Source organism: Rattus rattus, chromosome 13, assembly GCF_011064425.1.
Source record: "Rattus rattus isolate New Zealand chromosome 13, Rrattus_CSIRO_v1, whole genome shotgun sequence".
NCBI classification, from domain to species: Eukaryota; Metazoa; Chordata; class Mammalia; order Rodentia; family Muridae; genus Rattus; species Rattus rattus.
Window position 1 is genome coordinate 15,593,753 of NC_046166.1, and position 15,933 is coordinate 15,609,685.

Sequence of the window (15,933 nt, forward strand, 5' to 3'; positions counted from 1 at the left end):
TCTGACCTCTACACCAAAACTTGTCACTCATGACATCATTTTAATATTCTGCAAGGTCCCACAATATGAAGATACACACATTTGCTACATTTTACTTATTCAATAAATAAAACAATACTTGAAACCTTCTAATACATCTTTGCGCACACACTCATCAAAGCATTTTTAAAGTAGGAAGGCATGACAGATGAAGTGTACGTGCTTATTTGGAAGACATCTATTGCATTAAAGCATGACAGATGAAGTGTACGTGCTTATTTGGAAGACATCTATTGCATTTATTCTCTAAAAGAAGAAGCAGGCCTGAGGGGTCACATTACTGAACATTTAAACATAGTGACAGGTTATCCTCTAAACCTCAAGGGATTCTGATGGTGCGACTGCAGTGACTATCAGCTCCTACTAACCACGCTGGACACCAGCAAGCAGAGGCACCACAGCGGTCATTCATTTCTTTCTGTTGCTTCCAGTTGCTAGCATAGTTGCAACTCGCATAAATATATTTAATGTATCCATGTAGATCGTCAGCATCCTAGGAAAAAATGACAGACAGATGTGATTCCAATGGCAATCTAGTTCTTAGTACAGAAAAGGAAAAACACTCGTTATTCCTAGTGTTGGTTATTAAATGGAAATTAAAAATATAATATTTAATGTTGTTTAAAAGTCCTAAACTAGGCAACATTCACTTTTCCTTCTTGGAGAACACATCACCTTTTAGATATGGATACAATTTTTAAAGGACTATCTGTTCTCTGACATCCTGCTATGAGTATCAAACCTGGGTGTCAGACAATGGAATAACCAAAACAGATCAAAGAAACACACCTTTAAAAAACTTGCAAGACACAGTCTGGCATTTTCAAATAGAATAAATTTACCTACTTCATCCCCTTTAAGAAAGCTGCTACAAAACTACAAGTGTTATATCAACATTTTAAAAAGCTATTACATTATTTTATTTTTAGGTAAAGGAAAACATTACTAAAAATGTGAGAGACACTCTGAAACTCTAAGCAGAATCCACGAAAAGAGAATGAACACTATTTTACATTATTGAATGTCAACATGAGTTGAGCACACAAGCACAAGGAGAAGTATCTTCAGGGCTGTTTTCCCTCCTTAAAATTCTAGTTAATTGCATGCATCCCAGCAGGCGGCACTTGTAACTGATACCTAAATGCTGCAGTCAGCTGCAGTGTAATAAGTTTTCTAGAATCCACTCCAACAGAAGCAGCAAATTTGACCTGTTGGAACGCCCAGTACTAGTCCTATATGCGTATTTGGAAGTACAGTCTTCTAAGATATACTTACAATGTAATATGGAATGAAGTCACACTAGAGTAGGATACGTCTAGTGGCCTTATTAAAATAAAGGTCGGACACACAGCCCGGGGAGAGTGGCAGTGAAGATCGAGGTGCCTATCTACTCACTAGCCAAGGATCACCAGCAGTGATAAGCAGCCGAGAGACAGAGGATGGATTCTCTTAGCTTTCAAAGTTCCCTGCCCTGCCTAACACCTTGACTTAATACTCTGGCCTCAGGAACTGAAGAGGATAAATTCTAAGCCACTGTCTTATGCTACTGTGCTATGGTGGCACCCTGTGAAACTGATATATACAGAACAAAACACCATGGGACACCATATAACAATAAGGATCACTTACGAATTGATGGGATCATACTTCTGAGCTCCGTACGTGGGTGTTATTTCTGCACGTTTGACTACTTTCTGAGTATCGTACAGAAGGAACATGCTGAAAAGAACTAATCCACCATACATTGCCACTGAGTACAGAGTGGCACCAGCCACAGAGGTAGGGGGAAGGAACATAGACCCTGAGATGAGGAAAAAAAAAGAATATAGTTTTTATAAAAAAGGATCTCTTGCAACTGGATTTATAGTTTTTATTATTTAAGGCTACCTTTGTATTTCTTGACATTTGAGTAGGTACTTACTCAATTTCTTATAGTCATTTATTCAATGGGTTACTTGCCAACATTAGAGCAATTTCTAAGTCAACTTGATCATTTCTGAGTAATTTAATAAAAAGAATAGCTAACTATAAGCCTAAGGTTTTTGATGCATTCAAATAAACAAAGCTCAATCAAATTTCTTAGTTTTTAAATAGCTTTAAAAACCAAATCTTAGTGCTTTAGAGTACCTGTACCCTTTAAAGCACAGCAGCTTACCCAGTGAAGATGCAAAGACAAGACCCAGGCCCACTCCCAGGGGTGCGCCCATGTTCAGAAACTTCTCACTAGGTGCACACATGGCCACGGTAGAGAGGCCTCCCACAATACCGGCGGTGTACCATGCAGCTCTCAGGAGAAGAGGCCCCCCTAAGATTGTCAGAGGAGCCACGACTGCACCCATCACACCTGCGGAGACAGCGAGGTCTTATAAATAGAAAACCTACTAAATGACCGTCAACGAGAAAGTGTCACCGTGAAGGTGACCCCTCTGCTAAGCAAGATAAACACAAGTTTCATTTAGGCAGCTCTATGCTACCATCTCAACTGTACAATTAACATACGTGGCTATACAAATTCTCTACCACACCAATACCGGGTCATAATTCACACATAAACAGTGGCCTGCATTTTAGTAACTTTGTAAAAGTCTACATAGGCCACTATTTCGGTCTTAGACCACCACTAGATTCACAATTATTGAGACAGAACTCACACAAAGCAGACAGCTGAAGGTCAGACCTACTGCTGCTCAGGAAGAACTGAAAGGGAAGTGTGTGGTGGAACTCTAAAATGTAGACGGGGAGACGCTGAATTTGTCTCACCTAATAAGGAACACAGCTCATTTCACCTTTAAGAAGAAAGCTCAGGGGGCTTGGTTAGGAGCACTGACTGCTCTTCCAGAGGTTAATCCCCAGCAACCACATGGTGGATCACAACCATCTGTAAAGGATCTGATGTCCTTTTCTTGTGTCTGAAGACAGCAAGAGTGTATTCATATAACTAAAATAAACAAATCTTTAACAAAAAAAGGCTCAGTTGTCAGGATTTACAAAACTCTTCCTTACAGATAACAGGGTAGTGGGCACGGTGGCAGCTGCCTTTAATCCCAGCACTAGGAAGGCAGAGGCAGGTAGATCACTTGGAGCTGGAGGCCAGTCTGGTTTGTCTACATACTGAGTTCCAGAACAGACAGAGCTACACAGTGAGGCCCTGTCTTGAAAAAACAAAACAAAACAGCAAAATAACACAATGGCATATTATTTCCAATTACCAAACATTAACAAAAACCTCCCCAACTGGAAGATCCCATGCCACAAAATTATCTCACTAGAGGAATAATGGAAAGTTGTTCCTTTAGTTTTCACGATGCTGGGAGTCAGGTGATGGGTGTGTGCAGCCAGCCTAACGCCACTGAACTGCACCTGCACCTGTCTTGAGAGAGGCTCCAGTGTTACTGAGGCTGTCTTTAATGTCCTTGTGAGTAGCTGTGAGTACTGGCTCGTGTGTTAAATTACTACTGGATAAGCATCTGTGCATAGTGTGTATGGAGAAACACGTGCCATGCCGTGGAAGTCAGAGGACAACTCTCTAGAGCTACTTCTCATCTATGCTTATGTGAGGACCCCAGGGCTTGAACACAGGTTGGCAGGCCTGTGTAGCAAATGCCTTTATCTGCTGAGCTACCTTGCTGGCATCTTGGGTCTCTGCTTATACATAGTTTATCTCACAGCATAACCTCAGAGCTACCGTCATAGCAACCTTCAATACCAGCAAAGTGATAATGCACCAACAAGGACTGTAGGGAATGGTGTTTTCCAAAAATGAGGTTTACTAAGTCATTTAAAACTCAAGAGCCACGCGAAAAGGCCACTGTTTAAAAGTCAGATGTGTCAAGAGTCTGATGCAGGAAGATAGGAAGATGCAGGCCAGTGTGGCATACCTATCAAGACCCCATCTCAAAAACTGAAAAAAGAAAAAAAAAAAAAAAGGCCAAACAAATAAGAGGAAACTGAATGATATACAAGACAGCTTAATAAGGATCTAACAGAACATACCAGAATGCAGCATCCATGCCAGATGCTTTGGGCCTGGGCTCTGCTCATACGATATTGACTGGACCAGCATTCCAGCTCCAATCATGGCTGCGAAGGTTGCACCAATTGTCTGGAAGACACACATTAAGAGAAACAGATCCTTAAAGGAGAGACCCACACATCTGAGTACAGCTAATGACTTTGAAGAATACTAAACTGAATCCTGTGACTTTATCTAGCATACTTGGGTTTGTTTCTAGTTCCTTTCAGCACTGACTACATTAGCAAGAGCGCCCTCTACTGCCACAGACATCATTTTCAACCTGACAGGAAAATAAAACCAAAACCAAAACCAAACAAACTGATGGTGAAAAGCACACTGGATTCTACTTCACTGTTCTGTAATGGAGAAACAATGACTACAAACTGCTCCCACACCCTTTGTTCATGGAAATTCCCAGTTGTTTACACAACTGTATATTCCCTTCCACGATCCTAGTACTTTGCTTTTTTACCTTTCCACATTCTACATCTTAGTGATACTGAAGGGGCACGATTGGGTCAATTCTCCAGAGTCTCACGCTCCTTAACTGTATCCACTGTGCTTTTAAGAATTTACAGTGGGGCGCACTTTCAATTCTAACTCTTGGGAGGCACAGGCAGATGGACCTCTGATTCAAGGTCTGCCTGGTCTACATACTGTACTCCAGGAGGCACAGGCAGATGGATCTCTGATTCAAGGTCTGCCTGGTCTACATACTATATTCCAGGAGGCACAGGCCTGGACTCTCAAGGAAACCAATGTCGGCCTTGCTGCAAACTGACAGTCAGGGCTGATAGGAAGACCTTGTCTCAAAAACCAACCAAGTAAAAAACAAAAACAAAAGACCAAACCGACAAACAAAAAAAATCCCGGCAGACCAGTGAGATGGGTCAGCAGATAAAATACTGGCTGAGCTCCAAATGTAAAGCCTAGGTCCTATGTTCATCCTCAGAATCCACAAAAGTGCAAAGGAGAGAACCAGTTCCGTAAGCTGTGCTCTGACCTCGACATGCAAGCCATAGCACATATGTACATATCACACACACACATACATCCACATACCTTCCTTCCTACCTGACTGAATTACTTATCTCGGAAGCTTTTCTCGTAGGCGCTTTGCGCAACAGTGGCAGACCTGTCCTGTCCCAAAAGCGCTTGAAAGATATTAGGTCTCAAGCCTACTTAATGCATCAGAGTGGACCAGACCACCAGGTTCTCCCTGATCCCTCAGCCCCCACTTGTTACTGAGCCAGCCCTCCGAGCTGACATACTCCGTCCCCTACCCTGAACCCTCCAGCCTAGGGGGCTGGGCTCCAGGCATTTTAGTTACACACCCGCTCTTTGTAGCTCTGGCTGCTGTGGCTGGTTCCCTTCTCAGGTCTCCTTTTCCCATATGGCTCAAGGTCATGAACCTTAACATATGGATATTTCCCAGATGCTCTTGCCTCAGACTACGCTGTCCCATATATCTACAACAAACTTCCTCCTCCACCATGCTTCCTTTCCTTTCCTTATTTAAGAGAAACTGTGCCTTCTTGCCTATCTGTATCAGCTCCAGAGAGCCCTACCCTTCCTTCCTATACGGTCTACCTAGTTTTCTTGTGTGTTTTCCTAACTATTCCTAGTGGCATTTTACTGCAGAGGCTGCGGTCTCACCATTGAGCTCTCCTGTAGTTTTTGGTATTGAATTTTTATGTTTTAATACTTCAGACTACTGCTGTACACATCGTGCATCATTTTACATCATCCGCCTTGATCTGAACTGGCTTTCCGTGAGAGCTCACCTCACTTCTTCTTTGCCTTCACGAATCCAGGAGAGTCCTGCCCAGGCCAGGAGAGTCAGGACTGACGAGCACAGTCCTCAGACTACGAAATGCTTATATTACCATATTGATTCTTGTCCTAAGAGCTCAAGACACAGGAAATATGGACTCCAAGCTTACAGTTCTGGGTTAGGAAACAGGTGTGTCTGATTTCCATCTCTTTCCCTGCTCAGTCTCATTCACTGTACCATGCATCACTGTGTTCTAATCAGTCGTCAGACACTCAGAGGCATGGCAAGATGGTGTACCTATCTGCTTTGTTTTCCTCCCACACTAGTTCTTAACATTCAAACAGAACCACATTTTCTCTAGCCACCCTGGTCTCTACAGTGCTCTCTGTTTATGTATTTCGCTTCAGCTTGGAGATGAAAGCTACCCTTTCTAAGCATCTCCTCTCACCCTTTAGACCCCAGAACACTTGAAATTTCACTTGAACGAACTGTGAAGCATTTTCCCAATAGGTCTTCCTAGCTCTTCTCCTTTTCTCAGCTGCTTGGTCAGGCCGACTGACCTTGTCCTCTTCTGAAATCAAATATGTGAGCCAGCAGCAACCCTGAAGAACTCAGTCTCCTCCATGGAGCTGCCCCGATGCTCCGAGAGTCTCTCAGGCTGACTTTCTACTTCATTTTCAATTTTCTACTTCCTCCTGCACATACCATACAGTGCACTCTAGGTCTTTACTATAGAGCAGCACAATCCGTATCTGTAGTCATACAATGCTAGCCCATGGTAAAGAGCTGGCCTAGAATGTACTGCGCTACAGAGGTTCGGTTAATACAGGGAAGAAAAACTGCTAAATATACTGTGAGAAAGGGCGAGGCCATTAAATGGAAGAACACTGTATCATTTTCAAGTACGTGTTTTAATATTAAGGATTAAGAGTTGGAAACTGAACTTAGGGGCATTCTTCCTATTTATCAATAGACAGAACAACAGTCTATTTTGCACCCACTTGCTGAAAAGTAAATGCAGATTCACCTTGCAGGTCAGTGTGAAATTCCCGTCCCCAAAGCCCAAGCTTTCTGCTGTTACAAGAAATTAATATAGTGCTGTTGAAAATATATTAATGACCCTACTTAAGAAATCCTTTGATCTTCATGCAAAGAAGCAACCAAACATCCAGCATCACCTTCCCCACAAAAAAGTATCAAATAGCTAACTTACCATCCAAGAGCCTGTCATCATGAAGTTCATGAGGGCAGATGATCTGGCTAATGCCAGGGCAGACAACGCTGTTAAACCAATACTTCCTGCTAAGTACATGTAAGTAGAATGAATTCTATCCTTTACATACTGAGGCCAGATTCTGTAAGAAACGTGACAAGGTTAGCTCACAGAAGTATGCGTATAAATTCTGATTAAATCATTCATTAGATACAAAAGACTCTGGGATAAATTACTTTAATAGTCTCAACCTTATTTATGGTGGAAATACTAATAGGCGACAATGATGATCCTAACGGTTTCTCTATGTAGTCCTGCCTGGACTCCACCTCCCAAGTGCTGGGATTAAAGGCGTGCACTACCATGCTTGGCTATAATGAAAATAAGCACACCTTAGAGCTGTTTAAGATTAAATGACACACACCATACATTCCATATAAAAACTGGGGACTCGAGAGATGGCTCAGCGGTTAAGAGCACTGACTGCTCTTCTAGAGGTCCTGAGTTCAATTCCCAGCTACCACGTGGTGGCTCACAAGCATCTGTAATGAGATCTGATGCCCTCTTCTGGCACACAGGTGTATATGCATATAGAATAAATTAAAAAAAAAAAAAAACACATCAAAAGCAATACACATAAAGAACCAATACATTTTCTTCTTGTCTGAATATATAACCTTGGTCAAAGATTATTATTTAGGCTTGAATATGTCTATGACTAATGAACAAAAGTGACTCTATACATTCATGTATATTCACACATGGAAACCAGATAAGGCATTCCAAAAGTGGCTAGAGACTAAATGGGGAGAAAACAGGAACCTTTATTTGAAGGAAGGATTTTGGTTGTTTGGGTACACTTTACTTACACAGCCTTCTCGATAGCTCCAATCTCATTAGACATTCCCAAGCCATAGTAGCACAGCGCTCCAAGACCAACAGCTGCTCCTCCCGCAACAAACCACCTTCCCATCTGGTCAACTGCAAGCATGGCAACAAACATACGTTTCAACTAAATTAAAGTGCTGGGGTAACGATTCAAAATATTCAGGAGGGGATCAAATTATAATTATTTCTTCATGGTAGCCACGCTGGGGATACAGATAGTTCTCAACCTTAGGAGACCAGAAGGACACACCTGAAACAAACGTACAACAGTACTACAAAGAACAGAGGAGCAGTCTATTAACATAACTATTAAAGCACTTGAGAGACTGAGGCAAAAGATCACGAGTTTCAGACTGGCAGCTGGATTTACACATCAAGAACAGATGGATAAATATTCAAGCGATAAAGGAAAATGAGAAATGGCATCAATCATTCCACACTGGAAGAATGATTGGCAGTAACCCAGGTGAAGCTTTGTGTGACCCCAGAGAACGAACAAAGAAAAATGCCACTAATGTTTATGTACCCCCAAAAGGGACAGACATTCTTGCTTTAAAATACTGAAAATTTATCAACTCAGGCAGGTGCTCATAAAGAACACATCTTACTCTCTTCAACTGAAACTTGTTTACTAAAAATGTAACTGGAAAATCCTGATTTTTTTTTTCTCTGTGGTCAAGCCTCTAATAAAAAAGAAACGCCTTGCATGATACTAATCAGGGCTTTCCTGAACTATATAATTCGGTGACACTTCTAAAACTGTCAAGTAGCAAGGCTTCTGTCGAAAGTATAGGCAAGATTAGCAATTTGGCAGTCTGGCTTCAGAATCTCCAAAGTTAAAATCCAAACTACGAATCAAATGACTTCATTAAGGTAATGCCTTCCAAGGGGCTGCAGATATGGCTCTGTGATTAAGAGCCCTTTGCTACTCTTACAGAGGACCTGAGTTCAGTTCCCAGAATCTACTTCAGGTGGCGTACAGTCACCTATGACTCTAGTCCGGGTGATCAGATATCTTCTTCTGGCCTCTGTGGGCACTGGCATCCACCTAGCAGGTAGTCACACAGACGTACACAGGAACAGAAACTGACATTCACAAGCACGTGCTTGAATGAAGATTCTACATAACTTGAAATAAACTTCCTGAATAGGCTCTACCATTTTAAATAATAGGATGATAATGAGTTTGGTTTTTCTAAAACCAGTAAATCTTTAATACAATTAGGAACCATGAAAGCCAATGCAAAGTGCCCATCTGTTTTCGGTTAACAGGCCCCCCAAAATAGAAGTATGGCTTTTCAGGAAGCTGCCTGTGAACTAACACACACACACACACACACACACACACACACAGGCCTCACATTAAATACTAAACTCCCACATACTTTTAAAGACTTTTTCCAGTGATGGCTCCAAGGCTGCCTCTTTCAGTTCTTGGCCAGTTTTCCCACGGTGAGTCCTAATTCTTGTCTTGGTAGCATATTCCTGACATAGACAAAAAGACATAGCATCCAAAGCAACAACAGTATATTAGAAAGTTACCTACCATCTTAGATGTGGGAAGGGCGTGGGACCCCTCTTAAGGCATTTGTGATAAGGAGTGACTGGGAAGGATGTAAACTGGCAAGGATAAAGCTCACTGGAAACTTTACTATTGCTTTAGTAAACCACTGTTACAGTAACTAATGAGTAAGTTACTCCCAACCAGTGTGAAGCCCACAGAACAGCCCACTAATCAACTACCACCATCACCACCAAATTCTAACAGACAACCTGGATGGGCGGGGGAAAGCATTCTTTACCCTGCTGGGTGTTAGGAGCCATTGGTTCTTCGTGATGGAATTCTTCACAAGTGGAGAGGCCTTGGTGATGAAAGTGGGTTGGAAAACCCTGGAAGGTAGTGTCCGGAGACACACAAGCCTTGCAGCCAACATGGTGGGTGATACACCGGTTTACTAAGCAGATCTGAAATGCTAGTTAGAAAGGTAGAAGGGGAAAAAATTAAGTTAATTAAGAAGGAAACATAGCCAAAATCAGAAGAAACTAAATTTCAATAGAAAAAAATAATCAGAACAGTGGCTTCACTATTTTTAATGTTGTATCCTCCCCCTGTTCCTTCTAACTCATGAAATCTAATTTGGAATGGGCAGCCAATGATATAAATCCAAGTTTGACCAGATATATGGAATAGAGAATTAATGTCATTATGTTGACACAATCACAGATTTTATAACTGCAGCTTTGCCCAAGATTTACACCATCATTCAATGAATAAAAGAATTTATGTAACTTTTCAGCACAAGAAAAACACCCAGAGAAAAGATTAACAAACTACTCAAGGTCACACTTTACAAGACTAAAAGAAAATCGACAAAAGCCAGGCATGTATACGTCTACTAAATAGGTCAAATATTATTTCCCTTTAAGATACGACAGACACTTTCAAATTAATTTATTCCACTACATAACATTCGATCAAAACATTAAGAATCCTTCTTGTATTCTTAATAGGGTAACCCTTGCCCCCAACATTCTAAAATTGAATTGTCTCAGCTCCAGATAGTTAAGTGAACGTCTCTCTGTAATGCTATAAAGTCACATTTCTGGCCAATGAGTTGTGATGAATTTTAGGCAAGTGCTTTGTATTTCCGCCTTCTCCCCATTTGTAAATACAAGAAAACTAGGCCAAAACAGCTTTTTAACGACAGTGCCTTGCTTGGGACTTTGAAATTGCCCAAGATTTACCCTAAAATTCCAGGAATGTAACGAAGTTTTAACTAGCACCTCCAAAGTTAAGAGCTTCCGGAACTATGAAGTGCACACAACTCTAGGCATCTGACCTTGCGGAAAAACCCGCGAGCCCTTCTGGTACTTTCATGCCATTACATCATCTCAACCTATTGCTTCAGCTTACTGACCTGAACAGAGTCTAATCTGAGTGGCCTTATGTTGGGGAACAGCCAAGAGGGTTATCGGCCATGTGTTTATGTGCGGGTTCTGGTCCTCTGAAACGGGCCCCTGGGCTAGGTCTGTACGAATTACTGCCGACCCTTCCTAAAGCTTTCTTGAGCTCGAGTGTTCGGGTGTGCCCTTCCTCCCCTCTCACCGCTAGCCCGCAGCCTCCACGTCCACGCACCACCCCACGGTACCCTCTCCCGGTTAGCTAGGGCGACCACGCGGGTCCTCGAGCGGCTGACTTAGCATCTCCCTGCCGAGGGAGACGTAGAAAGGGCGAGCCCGGCGAGCCCGGCCTTCCCGCCCGTAGCAGCCAACCCAGATCCCGCTGTGCCGACGTCCATCACGAGAACTGGGATTCTCAGGACTCTCGGGGCAGTACCTCAGCTCCGGTCACCTCTGCCACGGGGCTCCCTTCCAGGCCACCGAAACCGAGAGTGTACGACCTCCCTCTGCCGCTCCTCCGCAACCCCAGGACTCACTGCGTCACGCAATATCCGGACAAAAGGTAAATAGTACAAGCAGCCAATCAAGAGCAGGCTTCTAACGGAAGGGAGGGCACCGTGACGAAGGCGGGTCTTGGCTTGGAGACCGGACCAATGGAAGTTTGTGTTCCGAAAAAAACGTCACAGTCAGAGTCCATTCTAGGTCTGGGCAACGCAGCCCACTCTGGCGTTTTAGCTTTGGGCAGCCGCGTTGTGTGCACTCGCAGCCAATAAGTGTAAAAAATGGGAGGTGGACTGGTTGGCAGTGCACTCCTTAAATCCCAACCTTTGGGAGGCAGGTGGATCGCTGTGAGCTCAAAACCAGCCTAGAATTACTTTTGTTATGGATTTAGGTCTACCAATGACTTTTCACATTTAAGTTGGATTTTAGTTCTATTTAAGAGTCGTTCCTAAAACGCGTTTTAGGCCGAGAGTAATTAGTTTGGGTTAATCGTATAGTCGCGGTGACTGGCAGGAAATTTATCAACCCTTAGAGGTATAATTTAGTCAAACGTTCGTTAATTGCTTCCTTTTTATCACTGCTGGGACTGTGGCTAGGCTGGGTGTCTTGAGCTATGGGGTATGTGCTTGGCACGCTCTCCTTTTGATTCATTATTCAAATGTTAAGGGATTTGATACTGGTTTAGTGAGTTTTGCCTGTATTAATTTACTTTGAATTAATTATAAGGCCAGGACCAAACTGAAAGATCCCCGAAGGGACACCCTTACTCAAGTCTTGGGAAGTTGCGGACCCCAGACACACGAGAGACCAATCTTGATGCAATACGCAGAGGCGAGGTTTATTATGGAGGGCTCCGGCCGACACGTATCCCTCGCAGGAGACAGAGGTGTCGACCCTGAGTGGCTGGGAGAAGGGCTATTTAAAGGAAGAAGTCACAAGCCCCAGGAGATGAGGGGACGTCAAAAGGAAATACCAAAAATGTCACAAGGGGAAACTCTCAAAGTCACAGGATTGTTCTTAAGATTCTAGGGTTTAAATCAGGGGAAAGGCCAAGCCCTCATTCTCCTGAGAACAGATCTTGATTCCTGTCCTTTAGGGTAAATGTTTGTCAGAGTTGACAAAACATCTGCATCTGATACACATCTGGTTAGGCTTCAGCCCCGGTTTCCTGGAATACTATCTGCAGGACACAATGGCTGGAACATTATCTGTAGGGCACAATGGGGGCTTGAACAAACATCACAGGGGCAGAACAGAACCCATTACTCATTTATTCACATCCGGTGACATCCGGAGGGTCAGTGAGTCTGCACCAGTCGTCCTACATTTTTAACCGTCCGTCTTCCTGAGTCAGATCCTGCTGCTGAGTTTTGAGCTAATTTAAAACTCTATCTCTCACAAACCTTTTGTATTTATGGAATGAAAGGGTCCACCTAAGCATTTTCAGTACTTTGGTTTAGCTATTAAGCGACATTAACTATGCATAAATAATATTAATGCACAAAATTAACTTGAGTGTTTTAATAAAGTTTGTTTTATGACTTATGATATTTTTTAAATACGTACTGAAAACTAAGCCTTTTAACTTTATGAACTTTTAGATGTAAAATGGATAGGCAAGCAATCATTGGCTGAGTTTCTTGTTTTGGGGGGGTTTAGCAAGAAAATAACTCCAGTGGTCTACAGAGTGAGCGGCGAGCTTCAGAGTGTCCAGAAGAACATAGTGAGACCCAGTCTGAGGCAGGGGTGAGGGGATGGGGGATAGTGTCAGAATTGAATACCACATCTTTCTATTGCCATAAAAACATTCTTACCAAATGTGGCTTTTTTTTTTTTTTTTTTTTATAAATCAGAGCCAACCTGTTTCTTGAGTCTACGATTGATGGTTGGTGAGATCTAGAGGGTTTTGGGTTTATTTCCTAGTTTTTTGTTTCTGCTTATATTGTCATATTAGATATTTTCAAACAGTGAATCAAACAGCTCTCATGATAATGAAGATATGCTTGCTTCAGTGGGGCAAGTGGATCGTACCATCAGACAGATCTGGTAAGGTCGAGCAGGTCCAAATCCTGGGGAATCTCAGAATTGAGAACAGCAGGCCTGGTGGGGCCAGTTCCCTGACAAGCTCTACTTGTTCTGGAACACTTAACCCTGACACCCCCGAGAGGGCTATGACAATCAGTCACATAGGGACAACGCCTGCATTTTTTGTTTGTTTTCTAGCTTCAGGCTCCACTTGAGCAACAGAACATGTATAAACCGCTTTTCTTATGAAGGGTTTTTGTGAAGGCTACTGAAATGCTTCGGTGGACAGTAATATATTGCAATAAGAGATGCATCTCTTTTACTTTTGGTTGGGAGCCTGGCCTTTAATGCTTGAGCCATCTCTCCAGCCCAAGAGCCATTCCTTGGTGTCCATGAAAGAGTGCCCCTCCCCCCAACTGTTGCTAAAATCTTACCAAGGATGCGTCCTGTGTTGCACCAAGGAACGTAGTTCAACGCAGCAATTTATTTTTGTTTCTTTAAAAACCAAAACCAAAACCAAAAAGACAGTGTGCCACAACCTAAACCAGGATATTGAGCGTATCAGGAGAGGAAGCTCGCTTCTTTCTTAGTCTACTACCAAGGATGACTCTGTCTTCTCCCCATTGGCTGGGGGCCCACCTCACAGTCTTTATGACTAGCTAGTTTTAAAAGAATGCATGCAAAGAAATGGAGGAAAACGGGAAGGCGGCAGCCCTTTAACTCACCCAAATGCTAGAATACTGCAGGGCCTTCTCATAAACAAAAGTTCTACCCAGCGGTGTAGGGCCGAGGCACTAAGACATTTGCCTGAAGATATTACAGGGAATGTGGGTGGGAGTTGGATGAAAACGTTTGCATAAAAGTCTTACAAGGGGAGGAGATAAAAAGATTTGAATTGTCTGTCATAAAGCTTTCATGCTGCCAGAAAAGACTCATTAATAGCTCTTATACTATCTGTATTACCCGTTAAACCAATATTTACAGGGTGCTCATTTTGAATCGAGTACTGTAATAAGGATGATTAGTAACTGGAATATACTCCTGCCTTTAGGCACTCACTCTCTCGTGGATACAGAAAACATACAAGCATAGTGTTAGGTGGTAATAAATACTAAGAAGAAGGAGAGGAGGAGGAGGAAGATGAGCAGGACGAGGATCAATAAAGTCCTAGAGGTCTGGTACTTTAAATAAGACAATTAACATGTAAAATGTATGAACCTTTCCTATCTCTTAAGCAATTGTTTATTGTGATTTATGATCATCTAACCAGATAAATCTTGACAGACAGAATGCTTTGCTGTTTTATGGGTAATAAAAAGTTTGACAACATCAGACTTCTTCGCTTTTCACTGTGCAAATGGCAGGAAAACTCTAGAGAAATTGTTACTCAAGAGATTAACTCTACGGACGGAACCAAGATGGAGGATGGGCAATTTAATTTTCAGACACCCAATTTGAGGAGTTCACAAACAGGATCTCTTGTTTAGCTCCTTCAGTTTTTCCTATTGCCTTTATTACAGCAGAGAAGGGATTTATAGCACAGTGATTAAACCTTATTTTTTGTATAGAAAGCAGGGCTTTTTAGTTATTCCCTATTTTCCTTTCTCACTTTTTGGGCTTGTATTGTCATATTAGATATTTTCAAACAGTGAATCAAACAGCTCTCATTATAATGAAGAAATACTTGCTTCTGTGGGGCAAGTGGATCATACCATCAGACAGAGGATCTGGTAAGGTTGAGCAGGTCCAAACCCTGGGGAATCTCAGAATTGAGAACAGCAGGCCTGGTGGGGCCAGCTCCCTGACAAGCTGTACTTGTTCTGGAACACTTAATCATGACACCCCACTGAGAGGGCTATGACAATCAGTCACATAGGAACAACGTCTGCAGTCCTTCTTCATGCAAATAGATCATTTACCACATGGAGTAAAGTGCATGCGGTATTTCACTAAGAATCGACTGAGAGTGGCTGTTTTATTGAGCTTTAACATGCTGCTGAAGAGTTTTCTCTCCTGCAGCACTCATTGCTGGACCTTGGATTCACCCAGCAGGCGGGGCTCTTGCCCCTGGGGCCTCTACTGTGATTCCTGGTCTGGGCTGTTCACTATTGATCATAGCTACTTCCTGCCGCCCGCTTGCTTAGCGGCTCCAGCTGTGGTTCTTGGCTTTGGCCTCCCACCACTGCTGCCCAGGGCATTGGTGCTGCTGAGGTATCGAGAGAGACCCCGGCTACCTGCCCAGAACAGACTTCCCTTCGAAGAGCTTTAACATTTGGGCCGTTCTGGCCAAACTAGAGTCCCGTGGAACCTTTTGTTCTGGCTGGACCAGAGATCCTTGGAATTAATCCCTCGCTTCCACCAAGATGACAACTAGAGGCCCCTTTTGTGGACTGTGTTTTGTCTCCTCTGAGCGGCCATAGCACAGCAAAGATTCAGACGGCAACCAGTGTCTTCTGTCATTGTGGATGATGGGAGAGGTTCAGGGTTCAGACAAAAGAAAGGAAAGAGAGGGGAGAGAGAGAGAGAGAGAGAGAAGGAAGAAGAAGAAGAAGGAAGAAGAAGAAGAAGAAAGAAGAA

At 42.9% G+C, this 15,933-nt stretch overlaps 1 protein-coding gene across 2 annotated transcripts; it reads right to left on the reverse strand.

Annotated features, from left to right (window-relative positions):
• Positions 1–251: 251 nt before the first annotated feature.
• Positions 252–11,467, reverse strand: Ghitm (growth hormone inducible transmembrane protein). Of its 2 annotated transcripts, none has more exons than XM_032918603.1 (9): positions 11,267–11,467; positions 9,732–9,902; positions 9,315–9,414; positions 7,911–8,022; positions 7,042–7,183; positions 4,033–4,141; positions 2,195–2,383; positions 1,669–1,840; positions 252–532 (listed from the first exon to the last, which is right to left on the reverse strand). In XM_032918603.1, the coding sequence occupies exons 2-9, from the start codon at positions 9,861–9,863 to the stop codon at positions 448–450; spliced, it is 1,041 nt and encodes a 346-aa protein (XP_032774494.1). In that variant the 5' UTR covers positions 9,864–9,902; positions 11,267–11,467; the 3' UTR covers positions 252–447. The 2 variants fall into 2 exon arrangements, with proteins under 2 accessions (XP_032774494.1, XP_032774496.1); XM_032918605.1 differs by having other exon boundaries at positions 255–532; positions 11,036–11,385.
• Positions 11,468–15,933: the final 4,466 nt, after the last annotated feature.